Source organism: Phytophthora infestans, genomic scaffold, assembly GCF_000142945.1.
Source record: "Phytophthora infestans T30-4 supercont1.6 genomic scaffold, whole genome shotgun sequence".
NCBI lineage: Eukaryota > Oomycota > Peronosporomycetes > Peronosporales > Peronosporaceae > Phytophthora > Phytophthora infestans.
The window spans coordinates 832,260-857,270 of record NW_003303753.1 but is presented as its reverse complement, the minus strand read 5'-3'; the positions used below and the strand labels follow the sequence as shown (position 1 = coordinate 857,270).

Below are 25,011 nucleotides of genomic sequence, written 5' to 3'. Positions count from 1 at the left end.
CCGATGCGCTCTCGCGCAGGCCGGACTACGAGTTAGCTCATGTCACGACAGTGATGTCGTCAGTGCCTGACTTGATACGCGGAGCGTATGCACAAGACGACATGTGCGTAGCGCTGCTACGGGCTCTTGGGAGCGAAGAGTTTAAAGACTCTGACAAGGAATTGTCTGGGCGCTTACGCGCGAGGCTGCATCGATACTCGCTCGATGGCGGCCTGCTGTACTACAGCACCGACTCTGAGGATAACCCTCGTGTAGTCGTTCCTCATGATGAGGATCTAAAGTATCGAATCCTCTATGAGGTTCATGATACGCCCGTGGGCGGGCACTTAGGTCGGGAGAAGACCTATGGCTCGGTGAGCTCGATGTACTGGTGGCCCAAGATGTATAAGTGGGTTGGCACTTATGTACGCACGTGTGAGACGTGTCAACGGACGAAGTCCGCGCCGAGCACGGCAGCGCCATTGGCGAGTTTGCCTGTCCCCAAGGGATGTTGGCAGTCCATGAGTATGGACTTTGTGTTTGGCCTTCCCAAGGACAAGGCAGGAAACACGGGTATTGTGGTCTTTGTAGACTGATTGAGCAAGATGGCTCATTTAGCGGCGGTGCCGGACACCATAGATGGTGAAGGTACAGCTTTGCTGTTTTTAGACCGAGTCTTTCGCCAACATGGCTTGCCTGAGGCAATTGTCTCGGATCGAGACCCGCGCTTCACCGCGAAGTTCTGGACGTCCCTCTTCAGAGTGCTTGGCACTCGTTTGGACATGTCCACAGCGGACCATCCGCAGACCGATGGTCAAACAGAACGCGTGAATCGCGTTGTGGAGGATATCCTTCGAAGCGTATGCGCTGAGGCGCCAAAACGCTGGAGCCAGATGCTCCCACTCGTCGAGTTCGCATTAAATAATGCAGTGCACGCCTCGACAGGCTACACTCCGTTCTATGTGAACGGCTTGGTTAACCCTCGCGTCCCACTGACGCCGCCACGCAGTGGCTCAGGGCTTGATGGGGGAGGGATAGCCGAGCGGCTAGCTGATGTCAGCCCTGTTGCGGTTCGCAAGCAAGTCAATGACTTTGTCTCTTTGAGACTAAGCGTAATGCGTCAAGTACGCGACGCTATGGCTGAAAGCCAAGATATGCAAAAAGAACATGCAGATGCCAAAGGCCGACGCAATGAAGAAAGGTTTGAGGTCGGGGACCAAGTTTTATTAAATGCAAAAAACCTACCTACTCATGCAGTGTCTGCAGTCTTTAAGACAAAATTGAGACCACGGTTCATAGGACCGTTCAAGGTCGTGGCCAAGAAGGGCCTAGCGTATACGCTTAACCTTCCGAAGAAGATGCGCACGCATCCAGTCTTTTACGTTGGCTTACTCAAGCCGTATCAGGACCCTGCTCAGGTGAGCGCGGAGGCGTTGGCGCCAACGGTGGCTGGGCCACGACAGGCTGCGCAACAGCGGGAGGCCGAACCACGGCAGGCTGAGCGACAGCAGGTGGCGGGGCCACAAGACGCAACAGCAAGTCGATCTGACCTTGCAGCTGAGCGACTTGACGCTCAAGGTCCACGACTCGGTTCTGAACCGACTGTGGCTGTTCAAACCAGTCCACGCGGTGGTTCGTCTCATCGAGACCATCTGCAAGGCGACTCAGAGAGTCAGTCGTATCATGGAGATACTGGTTCAGGGAACCCACACGTTGCTCCAGCGCGAACACGTCGCTGCGACTCGCGACGCGAGAGTCCAGCTGAGGCTCGGCCTCCTCCTGCTCTGCTCGACGAGCACGGCGAGCTCCACTTCCATGTGGAACGCCTGGTGGCGAGGCGCAGGCGCCAGGGTCGTACTCAGTACCTTGTGAAATGGAGGGGTTATCCTCACTCACAAAACTCTTGGGAGTTTGAGGTTGTCCTCCGGCAGGACTGCCCTGACGTCGTCGACGCTTTTGATCGGGCACACTCACTGCCCCGCCGCTACGGCGTACGACCGCGTCGTCAGGCGCCGAGCGCTTCCCGCCGCTAGAACGCGGGGATGACAGGTCGGTGGCTGAGCTCAAGCTCCGACCAGTGGCTGGAGCAGCCGGCTCATAGGAAAGAGCGGTGCTTGCAGCATGAGCAAGAGGTGGTGACGCCTCGAGGTGATGGGGACGGGGTCCCAGTGTTCGTCGACGTGCTTTCGACTTAGCGAAGTCTAAGCGCAAACGTCTCTCAAGACGAATATCAGTTTCAGAGAAACTTGCTCGAAGAGCATTGTAGGAGGGGAGCCGTCGAGCTCCCTCCACCCAGCTTCGGAATTGTGCTTCATAAGCACGCTGGGATTCCCCAGGGTTGAGAACAACCGGGATGGTTCGCATAGAGGGAACCGGTTGGCGGTTTAGCTGCATCTGCAGGCGCGCCTGATACTCCTGAGGAGTTGTGACTTGTGGAGTCACATATCGCTCTCGGAGCCGGTGCCGTTGCACTTGCTCATCAGCAGTCGAGGCCGCAGGCCCACACGTGTACGTGTTCAGCGGCTGCTGCGCCGCGAGGCGGGCCGCTTCGGCAGGGTTCCGCGGCTGGAAGCCGTAGTCACGGCGTGACGTTAGAACAAGTGGTCGGACCACAGGTCGGAACGACTGCGAGCGCTGCTCATTGGACAACTGACGGCCTTGGGCCTCGTCCAGGTCATTCGTAATGACGTTGTGATCGTATCGATCTTCCTCGTCATACCGCGACGATAGCGGTGGCGCATCGCGCAGCGAGCGAAACGGATTCGAACGTTCAGAGAACGGATGCGGTATCCGCAGGTCTCTTCTTGTTGGAGATCGCGCCGTTGAGCGGCTAGACCTCACAGAGGAAGCTGGGGAAGACGCGGCACCAGCGTGCGACCTCGGAGAGGTTGGGTTGGAGTGATCCTCACTACCCATGGGCTCGTCGTAATCGACTTCGCCCTCTTCGAGTTCCGAGAACAGACCATCGTTCCCTCTGGGCGGCGCCCGCGGCTCTGACGAGCTTTGAGCTTTGCTCTCTTCTTGTTGACGGCTCATGGAGCGTTGACCGTGTCGACGGCGATACTCTTGGTGGTACTCCGCCACCGAAAGAGACGAAGATGCTCTTGGAGCAGTTGCGGAGCGCAGTTGGGGGTCTGGGACCGACGAGGCAGGGGCGGCGCGACGCGCTGGAGACGTTGGGCCGTGGGCCGGAGTGGGAGTGCCAGGCATCAAGGATGCGAACGCGTTTGTGAGCTCGTGGAGCTGCAGAACGCACAGGTGAGGTCTAGTGACCTCCGTCGTCTTGACAAGACGTGACCTCGCTGAGGAAAGTTCGAGAACGGAATGTTCTCATCTTAGTGAGGGAGAGTGTAACGGGGTTACATGGTGTGGAACACACAGGGGTACGAAGTACCCGGAGAGTTAACAAACTCTCAGTACATAAGTTGGAGAGTTAACAAGGTCTCTCAGTACGTTGGCTGAAAGCCACACGTTATGCATTTGATTAGGTTTAACTATGCTAGATAGTTAAAGAGATACATTTACCCCTAGGCGGCTTGGCCGCAATAATAGTAAATAAATCACTTCTGGTTTTGAAGCATAAAAGTTAAGGTGTTAACTTTGAGCCCTGGTCTTGGGCTGTAAGTGTCCTTTGGATAAGGAACTTAGTATTAGTGACTCTTTGAGTCGAACGTCTTCCTCTGACGCTAAAGCTACGGCAGCCCCGCTGCAGCCATGGCTGGAATTTACCCGAGGAGCGAATGCAAGCGCGATGTCCGGTTCGTGTTTCCAAAACAGTTCGTTGAAAAGTGTCAAGTTGCTGCACGGGGCTTTCGCAAGAGTCTGGTTGACGATTGCGCCGAGGTCAGTATTGGGGTTCGAGTGCCGCGGCTTGGAATATTTCAGCACAGCGATATTGTTGCGATGGCTAAGTGACATGGATGTGTGGAGTATATAACCGCAACTGAGAAGGCTATCAACTGGGCAGATAGCGCATGCGTCAAGCGCTTCAAACTCCCTGATGCAATTTCGGACGGCGTTAGCACCGATAAGAAAGAGCGGGAGCGAGCTATAAATCATATAATACTCCGCGGTGGACGTGAAACTTTATTTGACAGTACTCGCTTCTAACCCTGCGGGGGGATATCTGAATGGATGACAATTGTATGGGTCACAGAATTGCTTTGCTCCAGAACACGACAATATAGGCGTCATCAACCCAATATTCAGTCTGTTTAACAAGCGGAGTGTACAGCTTAGCGCCATCAACGCTGGTAACCCTTTCAAGAAGACGAACAAGATCGTCCTTCTACCGCTACATGTCGACAACAATCACAAGTGTGGAGCCGTCTGATCGGAGCGTCGAGGCATCGTGCTGTTCGACCCTTTGCAAGCCCCCAAGTCCAAGTACTACGACGAATGCAAAGAACAACCGAAAGATCTATTCGGGAAGATATGCGTGCTCTTGCATACCAAGAGAGACACAAATGCACGCCAGCCCGACGGCTCAAGCTGCGGTGCTGCAGTGCTAGCTTTTTTAGTGCTACCTGAAAGACGTCATCAAGCCATCAAAGCCAAGCCCAGCTGTGATGAGATTCCTAAGGTTGCGATACATGCTGAAATGCTTGATATAGATCTTCTTCACATGATTGCTACTGTAAAAGAAGCTGCTCTGCGGGTATGTATGAATGCTAATGAGTAATGTATAGATGTGCTTTGTGATACCATTCAATCATCTTTTACGCAGACTAATATTCACTTGAGGGTACGCATTGACCTATGATAACCGCGGCATCAGCACTTCCGCAACAACTAAGTAATCTGTCCTCTCCGTCTAAAGCACCCCGAGTATTGCGGTATCCCGGATATTCACAAAGGATTGTACTTGTATACCTTCAAGTAACATTGTTATATGGAAGCCACTTTCGCGTACACTTGGCGACAAATGCCGAAATATTTGAATCTGCTGCAGGTATTTTACAGTAGATTACCCCCTTTTTCTGTTCTGTGTACCTAGTGGTACTCGAAGCTGTAGCTCTAAGTCTCACTTAAGTACGATATACTCGGTGACTCTAACATCGACCATTAATCTAATCGGTCGGATCACCGAAATAGCGGATCACACCATGGGAGACTTGAATGAGACTGTCATCCTCAAGCGAACGAAGTGCCATCTGAAACTCGGCTCCTTTGACTTCGCTCTTGCGCTTTTCTTCCAGACGCCGACGAGTTTCGTGAACTGTCATCGACTGGTTCGGAGTCTCGCCCAAAATCTCCTTCATCCTAACAATGAGATCAGCCAGCACCTCGCGCTCCAGCACACTGTGCCCCGTGTTGATCATATCCATGTCGATAGTTCCCGTCCGCGGATCCATAGCTGCTCTTTGTGTCGCCACGTTCATAAGACGCAACGCTTCATCGACATCACTTCGAGTCACAGTCTCGCACAGCTTGAGCTTTGCAAGCGCTTCGGAAATACGGATAAGTGACTCAAGCTGTCGCGGCGTAGCTGTGATGTTCTTCTTTGCCGAAGCAGCGCTAGCGCCGCCCATTCGTCGAAGATCTAAGTAGGAGCGGATGAGACCGTCTCGGGCCTCAGCAGACAGACGTGGGTGAATGTTGCGTTTGGCATACGAAATGTACTCGGTCAGCAGCTTCATGCTGATAAGCTGCGGTGCTCCCACTCCGCCTCGATTTTGAGCACGCACACGCGCGCGGGTCTCTTCGTCGTAGTAAAGAGTAACGATATGTTTTGCGAGTTTCCGGTCCGACTCAGGTTGCGGCTTGTCGAGGATGAGGTAGATAAGATCGAAACGTGAGAGAAGTGTGGGCAAAATGTTCACATTCTCCACTACCGACTTGTTTGGGTTGTAGCGCGACTCGATGGGGTTGGCAGACGCAAGAATCGACGCTCGAGCGTTAAGAGAGCAGATGATACCAGCCTTGGCGATACTGACTGTCTGCTGCTCCATAACCTCGTGCAGCACGGAGCGAGCGGAATCACTCATCTTGTCGAACTCATCAATACAGCAGATACCCTCGTCAGAAAGAACCAGAGCGCCCGACTCCAGCACGAGGTCGTTTGTTTCCATATCGCGGATAAGCGAAGCCGTGAGACCGACGGCTGAACTGCCTTTGCCTGAAGTGTAAATACTTCGCGGTGACAGCTTGTGCACATACGACAGCAGCTGAGACTTTGATGTACCAGGATCACCGCACAGCAGAACGTTCATATCCGAGCGCATACTCTTGCGTTTAGGTGCCACACCTCCGTGGCCGTGCTCGCCCTCATCTTCGTTCACGCTACCGCTACTTCCATCTTTTCTTGTGCCACCAAATAGCATGCACAAGATTCCCTTCTTAACGTCGTCCAGTTCCCAGATTGATGGTGCCAATGAATGAGCCAAATTCTCGTACACTCGGGGGTGCGATGCAATACGGCGGAAAGCTGTGAGCTTACGTGCCTGCTGTGCATCAGCCGCAGCGGCAGCATCTTCGTGCTCTTCCAGAGGGTCTGGCATCTCGATGTCGATATCTGCGGGGCCAATCACGCTAGTCTCAACTTCCTCCTCCCGGGCAACCGAGCTGAGACTCTCGCCATTCTCGCCCTCTTCACGTCTGGTGAGCTCATCCACACGACGGAAATGTACAACATCCACGTACGTCTTGAAGACAGACTTGACTACGCGCTGACGAGAGTTTGAACGCATCGGTACAGCGCGGTAAATACCCGTCACTTCGACCTTGTCACCAGGTCGCACGCCGTCGACGAGGTCATCGAACGCGAACAAGAGCACTGTGTACGGCGTCTCACCCTCAGGAATGGCGTCGGGTGTCTCCTGCATCTTGATCATTTGCTTGTCTGTGAAGGCGCAACGGTTGTGAATCATCTCCATGCACATTCGGGCTTGACATCGTGTACAACTCGTAGGTTCCTCAATGCGGCCACGGTCCAAAGCCACTTGTGTCGTCGCATGGCACATCGCGCAACGAAAAAACGCTTCCTTCAGGTCAGGCAAGACACCACTGCAACGAGTAACCATACCCTTTAGACACACCAACTGGTCGATATCTGCGGGGTTCAAATGACGCATGGGAGATAAATCTCGCAAGTTAAACGGTCGAATCTGAAGCGCCACGTTTGCCAAGTTGTCAATTGCTGCCGGGCCGGCTCCTGGACCGGCCAGCAGCGCCTGATACTCTTCTGTCACCACCATATCGAGGATACGGATGAGCACCTGAGGGAACAAAATCAACTGGTTGTACAATTTCCGTGCGCCGCGAAATTGCCTCAAGTGCTGCGTGTCCAAATCCAGCACGAGCGATTGGGTCAGCACCAGTCTCCGCAGCGACTTGATATAGTACGGCTCGTCACTGGCGTCACTATTTTCCTGCCTGAATTGGTGCAAGAATCCTCTAAAGAGCTCCATGCTCTCGGATATACTAATGTTGGTGCCCCAGACAACGGCACCTGAAAAAGCCTGCTGCTCCTCCTGCTGTTGTCTCTGGAGCTGCGAATATGCCGTCGTCGACGCCGACGCAGACGCAGAAGCCGACGCACTGGACCGCGGTGAACTGGGCGGCGACGCCGGCGGTTGCGGCAGTGACGCCTGAGTGGGTGCCCGCATGCCGGACCTGCTACTGCGGATACTGGCCACGGAGCTGCTACTGGGAGAAGACGGCGCCCCGTCGTCCAGGTTCACCACGTGTGGCCCTTGTTGGAAGCTGTCGAGTATCCACTCACGACGGCCCAGATCCCCACGCGGCAATTGACGTTGGGCCATACGTCGCAGCTCTGCCTCCACGTCGTCTCCGCCCTGCCCGACCGCGGCATCATCGGATGTGGCTCCGTGGCGACCCAAATATCGAGGCGCCGGCGTGACATCCACCGACGCGCTCATCTCTGCGAAATCATAGCGGTTGGGCATGTATGTAGCAGAGACGGCAGACGCGGACATTGCGGAGGCTGAAACGGACGCCGACATTGGTGACATCGGAGACACGGGCTGACCATCGTCGCGCGGTGCCTGCGCATGAGCTGATATGGAGAGAGGGGGTTCAGAGAGGGGAGACGTTGGGACCTCGCGTGTCAGATATCGAGGCGGCGGTCGTGTGGGGCTCGTAGGCGAGGGCGGTGTCGCTGGGGGCGTTCCATTCGCGTCCATGGCTGATCCAGTTTGCGCTTCCCGCCAAATTTTGTGCCAAGATATAAACGCTATTCGCAAATTGCTGGGTTGGACGTCGCACATAAAATACATTCCCCAAAATCTGTCGTACTGTACATGCGGCTCTTGCTACTCCTACTGGAAAAAAAACATTGAAGTCAAAGCCATGTTTTTTTGATCAATGTTAGAGGTACCGAGTAGCTCGTACTTAAGCGAATGTTAGGGTTACACTGTGTGAGTGACTCGAGCCACTTCGTGTTAATTGGTCCCGAGATACGTACTACGCGAAAATATATTACGGTAATTTAATTTTAACAAATTAAAAAATTCATCATTTTTAGAGATATCGGTGCTTGCGACGACAGCCAGTCACGCGACTGGTAGCATGAAGTGTTGCTGTAATGTAACTGGAATGCATGAATGTCACCCGAGGTACGAAGCACTTAGTGAGAATTTGCCTGACGAGTACTGCTAGAGTAGAGCAGACCATGACCAGTATCTTTCACTTTACGCAGCTCAACAGTATCACCGCAGCACGCACACATTGGAATCAACAGACAGAGGCATCACAATGCGAACTACAGGGGTACATTATCTTCATGTTATCGACTTCCTAACTCGCCTACTGCAGGCACTTTTACATGTACCGAAGCCTAAAAAAAGCATTGAGGCATGGCTGAGCTTTTCCGGCATATCGATACCGGTGAGGTAGCACTCAAAGAATAGTAAAATAGCTGCTCCACAGCTTGAGAAGTCCGGCTGGCGTACATTCGTGACTCTCTGAATCGGCAAGGGTATGGAGCTGTCTTCACCTTCTAAAAACACGTCTTTCAGTAGTTCTTCGCATTTGGCGTAATATTTTGACTTGGGGTCTTGCAAGGGGTCGAACACCAGGACTCCTCGACGTTCGCTGCGATAATCGAAAATTGCTCCACACCAGTGGTTGTTGTCTATGTGTAGCGGCAACAGAATGATCTGGTTCGTTTTCTTGAGAGGCTTGCCTGCATTAATAGCCCTGAGCCGGGCGTCTTTATCGTGGAAACGATTGAAGATCGGGTTAACGATGCCAACATCCGGGTGTTCTCGTTGGAGTAGAGCAATCCCATGCCCCATGCATGAATCATCCATCCAAATATTTTCTCGGAGCGTTAGTAGTCCGTTATAGGGCACACTACCGAACGAAGTCTCGCGGCCATTCTTCAGAAGAATCCGCCTGATAATAACTTCCCGTTCTGTCGGATCGCTGCTGACTCCGTCATCAATCTTTACCGGTAGAGACAAGCGCTTGACGCTAGTGTTGACAGACCAAGTAATCGCATCTTCAGTGGCAGATAAATACTGCATGGAGGCGTGCCATCGGTCCATCGCGACAATGTCCTGGTATTGGAATATCCCAAAGCGAGGAACTCTTACACCAATAGTGTCGTCATCGACAGTTTCAATCAAGCCTTTTCGAAACGCTGCGACCGCAGCCAGGCATTTTTCCACAAATTGTTTTGGAAACACAAATCTGACGTCACAGATGCACTCATCCTCAAGATAAATACCAGCATTCGCCTTATTGGTCTTTGGAACAGCTCGAATAGTGAGATTGGGTAGCACCTTCTTGGCGTCTTCATAGGTGTAGTTGTTGTCCAACAGTTTAGCAATGTTCCGTACGCTTGGAACTGGTGCCAGCGTCCCTTGTACCAACTTGGAAGCCTTCTTCTTGCTATTCTCGATCCTCTGCTTCTTTTCTGCTTTTCCTTGCTTCTTTCTGACTTGGGGACGTCCCCGACTTTTTGCGCTCTTTGTTATCACAAATGACCCAGACTGCGAGGATTCTGACGAACTGCTGCTAATGTGCTGGCGCTTGGACTGGCTTGGATTTTGTTTGAAATCAGACATACTTGCTGCATCCACCTCTGGGGTGGTTAAAGTCACACAGGAATTGCCTCTAGTTACACACAGTGGTTCTTGTGTAGCAGGAGGGGTCAAAGTCACGTGGGAAGTACCTCTAGTCACACACGGTGTAACTGTAGGCTCTTGCATTGTAGCTAGAGGTGCGCTCTGTTGAGTCGGAGGTTCGTCATCGTCCGAGTTCGCTGTGGAAGTGTTCTTGATTTTTTCTTCATCTTCCGTATCGCTTTTCATCACAGCATCCTTTGGTTCAACAGCATTGGTATTTACCGTAGGCGAAAATGTCAGCGACGATAGCTGTGAAAGCGGGTCTACCCATTCACCTTCTCGACCAACAAATGGTGCAACACCGTCCTTGATAATGTCTTCAAATTTCTCCAAGGCGTTCATCATTTCTCCAAATACAAACGTTCCGTTCCTGCTCATAATGTCTGCAATACTCTTTCCACACACGAGAGCGTGCTTGTACTTCGTCGTCCCATTTAAAACGTGATGGCGCCTTGCTGTCATAGCAGAGTCACGGACTTGGAAGGTTGTGCACGCAACTGTTTTGTCTGGTACGTCTTCTTCTGGCGCAGGTTGATTCAGCTTGCACGACAACCTCCAACGGGGTGCAATGTACCGAATAGGAATTGCCTGTTTTCCACGTAAAAGACGCCAATACATGACGTGCCGGCATGGAAGCAACATCGTCTTCATGAATACACATGAGCAGTGATATCTCTAAAGGCACGCAATAACAGCGACGTACGTTAGGGTTTACACGGGCCAGAACGGGTGACAAACTTACCGTAGTGTCGACATGATAGCATGTACTGGTGTCGCCACCTCCGGTCAGGACAAACAGGCTGGAATGTATTTCCTCCACGCCGTAACTTGTCTTGCGATCCTTAGACGCCCAATACTGCTCTTCAACAAGCCGGTACGCATACGGGCTGACTTCGCGCGCTAGCTGTTCAAGCTCGTGATCTGCACCATCATAACGCATCTGGCCCACGTCTGTAATTTTCTTTCCGTACTCCATCTCTGCTACTGCTTGCAAGAACATCAGCGTATCTACGCACTCATCCAGCGCCATCTCCGGGTTTCAGAAATCTTCTAGTATAGGAACCACGAGTATGTTTTCAGACTCTAGCAGAACCCCCCCAAACCCCCGAGCCAAAAAACACATTTAAGAGGTGAGTCTGAAAACTATAAGGCTCGGAAAATGTTACCTTATATGGGTGTGGGTGGCCTAGATTGTGAAACTTCGCAACGTGCGTACAGCGCCCATCGTTCTTTTCTCGAATTCCCCGTTTTTCCGGAGGTATATTTCTCAAGAAATGGATGCGTAGGCACAGGTACAGGGTCTTCACGTTTAAGACGAACACCTTCCAGCAAGAAGTATAGATACTTCAGATACTTAACGTACTCATCCGTAGAAACCGCCAGCCGCATCATATCGATAGCATCTTCAACTTGGTCTTTGTCGAAGCTGGACGGGCCTCCATACTCGCTCTTTGCCAGCTCGGTCCGAATATACTTCTTCAAATGGAAGTGACACAGAATCACTTTCACGCTAGGGAACTCCATTTCTAGTAATCCCAATTCACCCATGTCCTTGTCAATCACAATTACCCTGACTTGCTCCCACGAAGAGTGGTTAAACTTGAACGACCCGATAGCATCTGAAAGACACTCTGCACTTTCGTTCTCCATGAGACTGTGGTGTACGTATTGACCCTAGCATTACGTTAACAACTCATAAGTAAGAATTTGTACATATTAAGTACATGTTGTAGCTGAAGCTACGCAAACAGTAAAAGTGTAGCTAGAGGCACATATGATGTAACGTCAGGTACATTTACTTACATGTCCGTACACATCGTTAACCATGAACGAGAAGAGCTTGTAGCGCGATTCGTTGGTGTTATGCGTCGCGTCAATGAGCATCACTTCAGGAAAAGCCTTGAATCAGCGTCGCATTTGTCTCGTCTGCAACGCGATGGTCTGTGCAGTTTTGGATTCGTCGACGTAAACGGTTGCTCGGTTTCCACGACATTCGCAAATCCCTCGCAAGACAGTATCCAGCCGCTCTTCAGTAGTCGCACCTCCCCTTCGTCTCTCCTTCATCCTCGCCACCATGTTGTGTACATCTCGAAGCACCACACTTTTTCCTACATGGAGTCCAAAACAAGAAAGCTATCAGTCACTATATATAATTCTGGGTTGAGTTAAGCGCACCCACCTGTCTTTTTTCGCAGGAACTGCATAATTAGCTTCGGCTTAGAACCAGCAGCTTGGAGTTCATCCACGAATGCCAGTATGTCCGGATCCTTCACGCGACGGTTCGACACATGGTTCTCAAATGTAGCGCGAGACACATTGTGGTTGTGTCTGACGTCAAAGTCAGTGACGCGTACCATGAACGTGTCGTGTTCATCGTTCCATACGACAGCAGCCTTAATGTTTGCCTTACAGCCTGTAGTCTTCTCGAAAAACGACCTTCGTATCCCCTTTCCACGGCTCTTGCGCTTCCACCCGTGAGTACAGACCAACTTAATCCAGAAATTTCCGAACTCCTCAGGGATCAATCGATCCGACGTCTCATCAGTAACTGTGTTAGTCGTGCCGGAATCATCTGGGTCCTTCGCATTACCACTCAGGTTTGCTCGCGCCTTAATTTCTCGATTTCTCTTTTGAACCGACGTGGACGTGCGCTGTGGAAAGATCTGGTGTGTCTCCTCTTGGTAGCGCTCCATGTATTTGCGGAAGGCATCCCAGCTTTCATGCCACTCGACATCAACTGGGGGACAGAGCCACGAGACCCCAGGAGGGACTTGCCGCTCGAATTCACTGTCGCTCATTCTGATTGCACACATGAGAACCACAGAATACGCTCTTAGCTTACCTCCCCCCCCCCCTCTAATCTACATGAACATGCATGCTCACCTTCAGAGCTGTCGTGTGTCTTCGTCTCGTATTAGAGTTTAGGAGGGGCGCGTGGCTGATGTAGTGCGCGGGAATTTTTTGGAATGAAAGGCTCATAGATTTTGGGGATGGGAGAAATGGGGGAGAGGGGGTGTCTTTTTCAGAAATCTTGTTTTTCAGAACTGAGTTGAAATTTACCTCGGACAGTATTTTATCGTCAAAATTACGAAGGTACTACTGTAATGTTTCGTGTAAGTACTATTTTACTCGGTGCCGCTAACCAGTTCCTGTTTTTTTTCTTGCTCATACAGTATTATGTAGCTCTATCCATGCTATGCAGCACTCACCGCTAAGAGTGCATGTCTAAATTTCGAGATTTATCTTTCATCGCATTTTTGGTCGATGTAGTTCGTGCACATACCCAAGTATCGAAGTCGAAGATACGGCACCAGCTTGTAAAGGCCCTTGTGCCACGGAGTACGAGCAAGTGTCAGCTCCAGTACGATCAAGCACCACAGTCCAGCTGTCTTCTTGAAGACACGAGGTGTTCTCTGCGTAGTAGTCGCACAGCTCTTTCCTCAACGGATGATTGTGTTGCCCACTTGGGCGGACCGACATTTAGTAACCACCGCTTTGCTTCGATAACGTCGCGTTTATCTTCGCCGTGCACCCAGTGAGCCGGACAGACTGATGTTGGCGAACGCCATTTCCACGACGCTGGTGCTCAACACCAGGCGTACATCTCAACGTCTTGCAATATTGCTTCCAATGAAGAGGAAAGTATCGATCGGGATCACCCATCTGATTATTGCGCTTTTGCACGCTTGATGTTGACCGAACGATAAAACGCTGGTTGGTACGTGCCGAAAACGATTGCAACGCTTCATGAAATCGACTCCACGATAACCAACGCGAAGGAAAATCCTCCAAAAAGCCAACACAGGAATTCAACGAGAGTGGTGGTAATTCAGCTGAGAAGTATGCATTTTTGTGCTCTCGCTTCTTTCTAACGAAGTAGGTCACCTCCGTTTGAGTCATAAATGCATGAATGAGCTCAAACGTAGCGAGCTGTGTGGTGCTGGAATTCCCACGTGAACTCTAGCTACAGATGGAGTTAGGACGTTCCCACAACAATACGTCTACTAATATAGTAAACGATCGTTCGGGCGGACCTGAAGACCCCAGTCCTGCCCTTGCACCGGGACAAACTGGACTTGTAAACTACTTATATAGGCCAACCAGTAAAAATAAGAACACGCTACTAGCACGAGCAAAGCTAGCAGGTGTTATCAATCCTCGTGGTCCCAGCAGCGGAAGGGTACCAGGCACGGGTAAGCCTTTTACAAGGGCACCGAGTGTTCAACACTCGGTTGGAAGAATAAAAGGGATGCAATACAAGCACTCCCAGTCGTGCAAATAGGCAACAATAAGACGTCACGTAAAACCTCCAGATAGTAATCGGCCAAAATACACAGTCTCTTGGTCTTGCCGGATGAACCCTCGCTACAGAGCTTCGGGTTCACCGACAAGCATAACACACTCAAACAAGCTTGACTAGACGCTTACCTTGAAGCCGGACGTCACTCTGTGTGCTTGAGTGGAAATTCTGTTCTGTATTTATGTTTACCCTTTCGGGTCTATTCCTAATAAGAAGTCCTAATCAAGTATTCAAATATCAAGTGAACAATGATCCGTTATGGATCTTGTTGCACGCCAAGCATCGTCTACACCGTCGCATGAGTATCTTTTACGGCTCGCGCCCTGTCCCAGACGGTGAACGTGTCTTCCAAAGGTCGCTGAGTATTCCGCGAACTCATACCGAGGGTTCGTACCGTAGATGATCAGTTCTTGGCCGCTGAATGCGAATCCGGCCAGTCCATTATTAATAATAGGGACAGCTTGAATTGAGTGACATATGGACCGTATCCAATATCCGTTGAGAGTTCAGTAGTGACGCCGTCGAGTCTCTTGCACCTTGGAGTCACTGTACATCACATGACCGAGGGTTCGTCGCTTGAACAATTTGGGCGGTGTCGCGTCTTTGTCGACGGGCGATTATCCGCAGGTCTTGCTCGTGCTAAGGCCGTCAAAGCGGAAGACGCCAAGCCCACTAAGAAGCGCACCGCTTTGAAGACCCCAGTTTGCGAGGAAAAGGAGGCTGGGCACTCCTATCGAAACCTCTTCGGCTCCTCGTATGAAGAGGGAGAGGAGGAGGAGGGTGCAATCCATGAGCCCCGGGAGATCCCGAACGACCTCGACCAGCAACAGGAGGACTTCCAGGATGCCCAGCGCATGCGTGGGGGTCCGGTGGTGGCACCCGTCAATCAGGGAGCTGCCATCAACTCAAGAGGGTATTGGCCTCCCGAGGCGTGCTCTGGGGCAGACCCCTTTTAGAAGATCCTCGTCGCTCCTCGTAAGCTTGTGGGTTGCCACACTGCTAAGGGACTTTACGAACGTTCGCTGGTCCAGAAGGAGCCGTTGTTCACCGACAACTTGGAGGCGGCCCGGTGCGTGCTTCTCGTGCCGCACCGAATCCCTTTGACGGACTTCACTAAGAAGCCCGAGAACCGAGGTGGGCATTACCCTCTCTGGGGCTACCCCTGGGTTCTTCCCGAGCACTGTCCAAACTGGAACTCGTGTGAGGGCATGTTCTGGACGTGAGTTGAGTCTCTTAAGTACCCTCGGAGTTACGGGAATACCATGAAGTTCAGTTGCTGTCCCGCATCCTGGACCTGCGTGAGCTTCGTGTTTCTCCATCCTGGTCAGCAAGAGCATACTACCAAGGGACATTCTGAGGCGCGCGGCTTCTAGTGCTCACGATGACCACGGGTACGGGGTGTCGTTAACGTCCGTACCCCGTTCTGGCAAAACGCCCCGGACTACGTACGAAGCTGCCGTCGCTTCTGTTCCGAGATTGCGACAGCCTTCGGGCAGTCTATCAGGGGCCGTTCAATCGGCTCCCACGAATTCTCGGAGTGAGCATAACCCATCCACTACACAAGGAGCTGTCGCTTACCGCGACGCCGTTGCTTTTGGAGAATCCGCTCCACGTGGTAGTGGACTTCACCGTTCCGGTCAAGCAGGGGCGGAGGTGCCCTCGTACGAGGAGGAGTACCAGGCGCCTCCGGAACGCTACTCTCGTCCGAATACTCCGCCTGCGGGTCCGACGCAGGGCCCTGAGGTTGATCACCTCCGTCAACGCGTCCTCGTTCTTGAGATCACACTTGGCCTTGGGACTGGAGGTGATGCTACCGCCTAGGCCAGGAATCAGGGAGTGCTCGCTCGTCTTGCGGGCCGCCGGGGCCAGTTGGAGCGGGAGGTCTCGAGCCTGCATCAGCGGGTGGACCGTCGGGCCTCTTCGTCCGATTTTGACGAGGCCTTCCGCATGATCCGACGTGTTGAGGCTCTGTTGCCGCGTCCGGAGCCGTCTTCGGGCACTCCCATCCGGACGCGTATGGTGCGTACCCGACGTACTCGGCGTATGGCTGTGGGGTCCATTCGTACGGGACCCCTCCAGCGTACGGTCTCGACCGCAGATTTTCTGTCCAGCCCGATACTTGGGTGCCTGCCCCGGCGCCGGCGTCGGCATCTGTGGCCGGACCTCGCTTCGAGGAGATGAGCCAAGATGGGTCTGCGAGGCAGCAACCCCCTGCGGATCGTGGTACCGCTTAAGACGTCCAACGTGAAACGTCGGGTGCGTCGTCATTGACTTAGAAAGGTCGATGGTGGTCAGGACTGCGGACGGTCCAATGAAGCGATGCTTCAGCTTGTTTCTGCCGACAGAGCTTAAAGTGTCTAGTGGTAGGCTCCTCGTGTCTAATAACACTAATTCACCCACCTTAAACGCACTTAAGTTTCCTAGCCCATGTTTATCAGAGTACTCCTTCCGACTGTCCTAAGCCGCTGCCATGGCATCGCGGACCCTGCTGATCACGCTCAGCTTGGTATCCACAAAAGATTCCACTTGTTTCCGCATGCGAAACCGGTCTCACATCGGAGACCTGGGAGGAAAGAGCTTTCCGAGCCCCCCCCCCCCCCACACACACACACACACACACTTAGAATAGAGGTCTTTGTGTCGCCATGCGGCTTGTCACTGCCACGCCACTTCTTCTAATTGCCCTCCTCGGTAAACCAGTTAAGCAGCACACTCAAGGAGCTTACCGCGGTTTGCCTTGGCCTTCTTCGCCCTTCCGGTCCGTCCATCTAACGTCGATCGTTTGGTGCTGTTAGGCGGCGTACGGCCGGTGTTTTCGTTGTACACTGGAATGTTAGGCGATGCTGTTTTATTCTGGTGGCTCGAAGTTGTAGGCGGCAACGCTGCGGGCGTCGTAGGTGTTGAAGGTCTGCCTTCGTGCGGAGTGTTTGTTCTGTCATCCGTTTTGGTTGACCGTATATCCTGCTGCCGTGGGGGCTATCCTGCCACCAAAATCGTGGCAGGATAGAAATGACCGGCAGCAAAATTGAAGAATATTTTTAACCAATCAAAACTTGATATTTTTCGCAGGTCGTCTCGTTCTATCTTGCTACTTCCATATCTGAGAACCACTACAGTGGTCACGATAATGAATCTCATTGAAATTATTTTGTGTGGAGTAATTGTTTTATTTCACACAGCAATTGATCTCCGTGAGAGTATAATGAACTTCCATTAAATAGTGTTTGGTAAAATAAATCTCATTGCTATTATTTTGTGTAGCCCTGAAATTAATCTCACATCTACATGTCGGCATAAATTATACCAGAAGGTAGAGCTACAGTTAGAACAGGACAGAACCGGTAAATCACACAGAAACAAGGTCTGAGACACAGAAAATGGGATAGCACATACAATATGCGTTGGACACATCATTGTCACATCACACCACACTATCGAAACGTGTGCCACAATTGGATAGGCCAAAACACACCAACCTCGGGTGTCTACACACCAGTGAATATTAGCGAATCACGACCAGTGCTATGAGCCAATCACCGCCCTATATATCTTTTCTTTACAGCAAAGATCCTTCTTCATACAGTAAAAACTGAACTCTGAAGCCCTCCTTCCCCTCCCTCAACGAAAGATGCCCACGACGACCAAATGGACGACTGTCTGCAGCGACATGGCTCGCGAGGATTCTCAGCTGCTTATGGGAGACATGAAGGCGTTCATTATTGTAAAGAGTCAGCTGGTTCCGTGTGTGGTGTGTGCACTGACCAAGCCACACAAGATGCGGTACCAACTACTTAGGTGTTCCTCGGAAACATGCAGCGCAGCCACGCCATATGACGCGTGTCGGTGGAAGGGAAAGGTGCTCACATGCCAAAGCCTTAACCGCGTCACCATAATGGAGACTGGTGCTCACGAGACGCTGGTGAAGGGCCCTCAAAAAACCAAGATGACCCCCCCCCCCCCCGTCTCAAGGACTACGGTCGTGAAATGGCTACGCAAGGGTTGAAGCCCGCTCGGATTCGCAATGGACTGGCTCGGCGATTTGGGTTGACGGAGACAGAGATGCCAACGCTACGTCAAGTGCAGTGGTTTGTCAGCAGCTACTCGAAGAAACACCTGCACCGCAATGACGATTATGACGAAATCCTGGGCCAGATCGACCAGTTGGCTTATGGCCCGACCGTCTCAGACACGAATCCTTTTTCGTTCGGATGGAAACGTGACGCACACGGCAAACCAGATGTGGGGAACGGCTCTGACGAAAAGCCATTTTTGGTGGGGCTGACAACAAAGCGTCTTCTACTAAATGCGGCCCGCGACCCAGAGTCATTTGTGTTTCACATGGACGCCACGTTCAAGTTGAACCAAGTCGGGTATCCTGTCATTGTGTGTGGCATCTCTGACAAGTGTCGCTCGTTTCACCTCGTGGCACTTTTCATCACATCTCAACGCTATGAGGAGATTTATGTGACAGCGCTGACCGAGCTCCGCAGGGTTATTACTTCCGTGTCTGGTGGGCGCCAACTGTTGGTCAAGTTCGTCATGGCCGATGCTGAAGCTGCCCAACAGAACGCAGTGAAACGAGTCTTTGGTGTCGATTGTGAATTCGTATACTTGATGTGCTTCTATCATGTGATGGCCAAGGTTCATGAAAAACTCAAGGGCGTACCGGAGCACTTGTCCAAACAAGTGATGGCGGACATCTATGATCTCCATTTCACGGATAGCCAAGATGTCTATGACGAACAAGTGATACAGATTCTAACCAAGTGGGCGGGAGAAGAGCAGCTGATTTGGTTTCAAGGCTATTTTGAGCGTATGTGGGTGCGAAGTTCATTTTGGCGATGGCAATGCTTCCATACCCCTAGTGGATACGCCACTACAAATAACCCGGTGGAGCAGTTCAACCGATTGATCAAGCGTGACTACACTCTCCGGACCAAATATAAGATTGGAACACTGTTCCAGCTGCTGGCGGATTGTTGCGGACACCAGTCGGTAACTTCAAGAATCTTCAAGGAATCCCCTGAAGCCACACAGCAGTTAAACGCAAGGGTTAAGGATTTTCGCAACCGAGATCTTCTTGTGGACATGACTCCCAGCCGGTCCAGCATCGACTTCCTACTTGCTTCCCCAAACCCAGACCTGATTCGTGTGATGTCACGTGGCTGTGAGCGTATCTATCTTCCGGAACTAGGACGCAGTCGCGAAGTAGCCCCAGTGTCGGCCCAGATGGGTGTGAATTACGCGCGAATGGAGGTGTTTTTTTGGGCAGCCTGATGGAGGATGGCATGTGGATTTGAGTACGAATTCGTGCGGATGCAAATACTACTTCAAATTTGCAATCTGCATCCACGTGTTTTTTGCTCTGCAGATTAAGAACTACACGGGGCTGGATGGAAAAAGGACTCTAGTCAATCGTTCCGTGACGAAAAAACGCCGCCGATCGGATACTCCTAGTGTCCGAGTGCCTGCTGGTCGCCCACTGGTAAACCGACATGCGTTGAATACGGAGTGAAATTCGTTACCCGTAAGTACAGTCGCATCTCGCTAAACAAAGAAACTCTAGCTTCGTGTCTATTTTTTTCAGGTTAAAATCAGCATCACGTTCAACTTAAATTTTAACTTCAATTTAAACTACTCTTGGTTAGCTTTCATTCTTTAACTTACCTCAACAATGGTAAGCCAACACGATGGGCCCCCCACTGATGCAGCCCCACCAACAGCTTTTCCAGCCTTCTTCAAGTGGTGCCAAGCGCACCTCCGCGCGCGTGGGTGGGGGCGTCTCGATGAGGCTGCGGCCCGTTACCTGAGGTCGTGGGTACATGTCCAACGAGGTAATACCTCAAATACCGGTGATGCTATTAAGCGTCTGTTAGATGCGGTACCACAAGGTCGCATCACCAAGGCCCGCCTCACCGAGGCAGCTGCTCAAGGAGAGGATGCTGGTGAGGCAGAATGGGTATTGCCATCAGGAACTGACTTAAGTGGTCAACCTACCTACCAAATGCGAACCATCCTGGCAGATCGCCGAATTGATGGTCACGTGCAGTTTCTCACCTCGTGGGAACCAACATGGGAGCCGGCCACTAACCTTCCTTCAAACGAGATACGGTCGTTTCGAAGACGCCAGCGCCGCCGTGTAGAGCACGCCCACATTGAAGCGGAAGCTTTTGAAGAATAAACAAGTATCAACAGCCTCAAAACACATATATTTTTATAATGCATTGGTGCTGTCTTTTTCTGCTTGTCATCCCCATGTCAGCAGCACCCCAGACCATCCGCAAGAGCAGTACAGGGCCTAGACCCTTCAACATGCCCCGCACAAGCCCATAATGTCGCTTCCGTGTTGGCGATGACAGGTGTAAGTCGCACAGATACACATATGTATGTCGTAGTAGTCCGGTTGTATGTACTGCATGTCGTAGTAGTCCGGTGGTATGTAGAGGGTTGGAATGTCACTGGACTGTACAGTGGCAGAGAATTATTTAAAAAAACATCATGAAATGAAGAAGGCTTAGACACAAGTACATGCAATCATATAATTTAGAGCCACAGCCAATTGGTACTTTTGTTGGTATTATAAAATAGATACAGTGAAACTTTTCTTAAGTACGAACATCAGTGTTTACAGCCGAGCAACCAACGGATATGCCAATTACATGTATTGGGACAGAACATTCCACAGACATACATCACCACAGACCCTAACTCTAAAAGGGACAAGGTGGCACCCCAACGAAAATCTGGTGGGGACAATAAATTTCGTGAAGGAATGCACAAAATCCATTTTTAAATTTTCATATTGTGCCAACCCATAAAGTAAGTATTGGTAACTTAAGTTAAAAAAAAATCAAAACATATCCCTGCCACCGACATCGTTGACCAGCAGCTAGCAGGGAAAGAGTATATACCGGTAGGTCGGCGGTATACCGGTACTTAAGCTATTGTGAAAATACAATTCCTTGCTTCGCTCTGCTTCGCACCAAAAATGGGGGGCCGTCATTTCCTGGAGACGCTGTTTGTTTGACTTGATCGACAAGCACCGCACACTCTCAAGCACGCAACCTAACTAATTAATTCAGGCTAAAACTCTAACTTGTTTCGCGCTGCTGGGCTAGCTTAAAGATCCTGCATTCCTTCCGTCGCTACATCAGACGTTGCTGTCTTAGCAGCTTCGAAGGGTTCCACAAGTCGCGCTAGCACCTCGTTCACAGCCGACGCAAGACCGCCACTTTCCTCCTCTTCACTAGCAGTTGTGGATGATTTTGCCGCTACTTGATTCGGTTCAGTCTCATCAGCGATACCACCGATTTCATCAGCGTTTTCTACCGACACCATTCGTTCATCAATACCTGGGGCTTCTTCTGATTCTGGTACACGTTCAGCCACCGGAGCTTCGTGATCAGCTTCTGGGGCTTCTTCGTCAGCAGGGACAGCACCAGGGGTATCTCGCTCGACAGCAATCGTAGACTCGGTATCATCGATAGCATCAGTTTCTACAGCATTCTCAAAATGCTCGATCTGCTCGGTCACAAACTCGACAGGCTCCAATGCATCAGCGTCTGGCTCGACCGATGCTTCTGTAGCTTCAATCGTCAAAAATTCCTCACCCTGTTCGCTAACCAAGCCATACGCCGCCACAGATTTCTCCACTTCAACATGACTGAGAGAACTCAATCCGGGATTGCCGCTTTCCACTTCATCCTCCTCGTCCAAACCTACTTCCACGCTCCCCGTACCATTCTCAGAAGGGAAAAACAATCCAGCATCCACCTCATATTTCTTCACTACAGCAGGCTCGATCTCGGCAGAAACGGTTAAGGAGTCTTCGACATCTTCCTGTCGTCCACATGCCTCTCTCTCTAGCTCTTCCACCTGTTCTTGTACAAGAGTTTCATCGACAACTTTAGCAACGTCTTCTTCAGGTTCCAAATCGTGAATGAAGTCTTCGGCCTCAACAGGGATGGCCAAGTCGTCCTCGTCGCTGCTAGCAGCCACTGTAGCGTCCTCCTCATTCCACGTCTTATCAGCAACTTCTGGCCATACGGCAATGGGAGTCGCAGCGGGCTTTTCATCTTTCGACACCTCGCCTTTGCCGTTCTCAAGTCCCTCGATTAACACACTGACACTGCTCTCGTCAGACAGAAGCTCTACCGCGTCTACTTCGCTCGAGCTGGGAGACAACTCGGGCTCCCGCTCTGCCATAATATCTTCGTCCACCACTTCACGAGGATGATCCTCCTCGGAAGTGAACACCTCCTCTCCGTCATCAGTCTCTCTCTCAATTTCGATCGCAGCATCAAGATCGATCTTTTCTGCCTCGACCTCATTCTCTTCACCCAACGCACTGGCGGCATCCTCCCCATTTTTATCCTCCGACTCCAACACCAACACCTCGTCAACGTCGGCGGGAATCGAAGAGTCAACCGTGGCAACATCTCCCACCACAGTATCCAACCCCTCCTCGCTCAGCGCAACACCCACTTCCAATTTTTCGGTGCGATCCAACTCCTCTTCGACATTCTCCATCTCGACATCAGCGCCACTAAAAACATCCGCATCTGATCCAGTCACTTCAGTAGTAGTCTTAGCAACCTCTTCAGCTGTATCACCAACTGACACAGGCTCCTTCAGCAATATTCTTCAACTCAACATTCATCTCCGCTTCTGCCTTGCTTAATCTAGACGGTAAACCTTCGTCAACATCCACTACCGGCTCAAGCTCCGCTTCCAAAGCCGAGGTAGATGAACCCTCGGTTGATTCAGCAATCAGCTCCTCCTTGGTGACATCCGTCACGGTCTCGGCGTACGACAAGTCTACACCCTCCTGGAAAACTTCAATCTCGACAACGTCGTCCAACTCTGTCGCACCTTCTTCAACCACAGACTCTTCCTCCTCAGACACATCAACCGCAGTATCGACCACTTCAACCGTAACAGACGAGGAAGCAGCATCAGCGCCACGATCAATGGCGTCAGTCTCCTCCACGGGGGTGGTAATTACAGAGTCGTCCTCCACCACCGCAGTCCCATCAACACCAGTCGACTTCGTATCGGCATCCAGCTCGGCCTCCTCGATTTTATGAAGAGCAAGAGCAGAATCATATTCTGTCAGAGCCTCAACAATGGCATCTACCGACTCAGCCTTCTCGACTGCTTCGACATCTTCAGACACCTGCGCACTGGTTTTATCCACAACTTCCGGTCCAAATAATAGACTTTCTTCTTCACCAATTTGAGGCCCATCATCAAACCTAAGTGTTTCCTCTTCCACAGGAACTTCGTCCGCGGGTACAAAACCACCATTTGTTTCAGTTTCCTCGGTCAATTGACCATCGGCTTCAGTCTCCTCAGTCAAATCAGGGTCAATCTCAACTTCGCTGATAGAGCTTTCGCTTTCCATTTCTTCAGACGCTTGCTCCAGCGAGCCCGCGTCCGTATTGCTGTCACTTTCCTCGTCCACCGATGGATTCTCGTTTTCCACAACACTTTCCACGGTCTGAGACTTCACTTCACACACTTCGTCGTATCCTGCGAGCTCGAGAACAGAAGACCACAAGAACGAGCCAACATCCAGCCACAGATCCACCACAGGCTTCGCGTAGTTGTTGTAGCACTCCTGCGACGGAGCCTGCTCCTTCACGCTAGCAATCCAAGCTGAGCCAAACGAGTCGGGGGAAAATGGCACCAGCCTCACCAAATTCATGAGGTCGTCGCCCGAAAGTGTTGTGAACAATGCATTCTCCCGAGCCTTCCACTCCGAGCAAAAGCAAATATCCGGGTGGGATTGGCGAATGTAGTCAGCGACGTGCTCGTACGTAAACGCGTCCAGCTCCTCCTGCAAGGAAACACATTCTTCAGCAGATTCGAGCTCTTGGCCGTCCTTGTCAAGAGCACGGCACTCCCACGCATCCAGCACAACGAAGCTCACAAAAACAGCACCGAACGAAAAGTACAGCAGCACCGACAGCCAAAGCAGCAGCGATATCGTGCGAACAAAGCAGCCACGCTTCTTCCCCGCGCCCTTGCCAGCTATACAATCACGGTGAGCACGCTCCAGTATCTCCAAGTTTTCTTCCAGCCGCTTCACACTCAGCGCTCCATATTTTCCTTTCAGCAACCCAACAAGCTCACGTTCTTTGCCCGCGTACTCCTTCGCGACGATAGAAACATTTTTCAGTTTGTCAGGCTGGTGATTCTTGTATAATTCCTTAAGCAGACCCTCCACAGTCACAGCAGGACGTTCAGTACCGTCAGTCTTTGGACCTTGAGCACTGGGTCCAGACGCATTATGACGCTGGCGAAGACCCACAGGCGCAGAATTGCTTGTCTCCATTCCACGATGGAGGGGAGGAGGAGGCTGGTTGAGTGAACCGCTTGGCTTATCTCGTTGAGCTAAAGGAGGCCTGTTCGTCACCGATGGACCATCTATGTTGGCTTTCACCGCACTGTCACTTTCATCACTCTTTTGTGTCGTTGGGAACGACGGAGGATCACCGAAAGCAGGGGTGTTGCTTCTGGATACCTTTTCGCTCGGGCTCGGAGGGGCTTTAGCCTCTATTTCCTGTCCTGGTTGAGAGTTTGGAGCATTGTTCTCCTGAGACGGAGCAACCGGAAGGGAAACGCGAGGCTTACCAGCAC

At 51.5% G+C, this 25,011-nt stretch overlaps 2 protein-coding genes across 2 annotated transcripts; both read right to left on the bottom strand.

Moving 5' to 3' along the window:
• Window positions 1-5,048: 5,048 nt before the first annotated feature.
• Window positions 5,049-8,172, bottom strand: PITG_04527 (DNA replication licensing factor mcm4, putative; the record flags this gene model as incomplete). Its single annotated transcript, XM_002905255.1, has 1 exon — window positions 5,049-8,172. One exon carries the CDS (start codon window positions 8,121-8,123, stop codon window positions 5,049-5,051), a length of 3,075 nt encoding a protein of 1,024 aa, XP_002905301.1.
• A 15,552-nt stretch (window positions 8,173-23,724) lies between these two features.
• On the bottom strand, window positions 23,725-24,706 carry PITG_04525 (uncharacterized protein; the record flags this gene model as incomplete). Its single annotated transcript, XM_002905254.1, has 2 exons — window positions 23,725-23,759; window positions 23,821-24,706. The coding sequence occupies 2 exons, from the start codon at window positions 24,704-24,706 to the stop codon at window positions 23,725-23,727; spliced, it is 921 nt and encodes a 306-aa protein (XP_002905300.1).
• Between the last annotated feature and the right edge of the window lie 305 nt (window positions 24,707-25,011).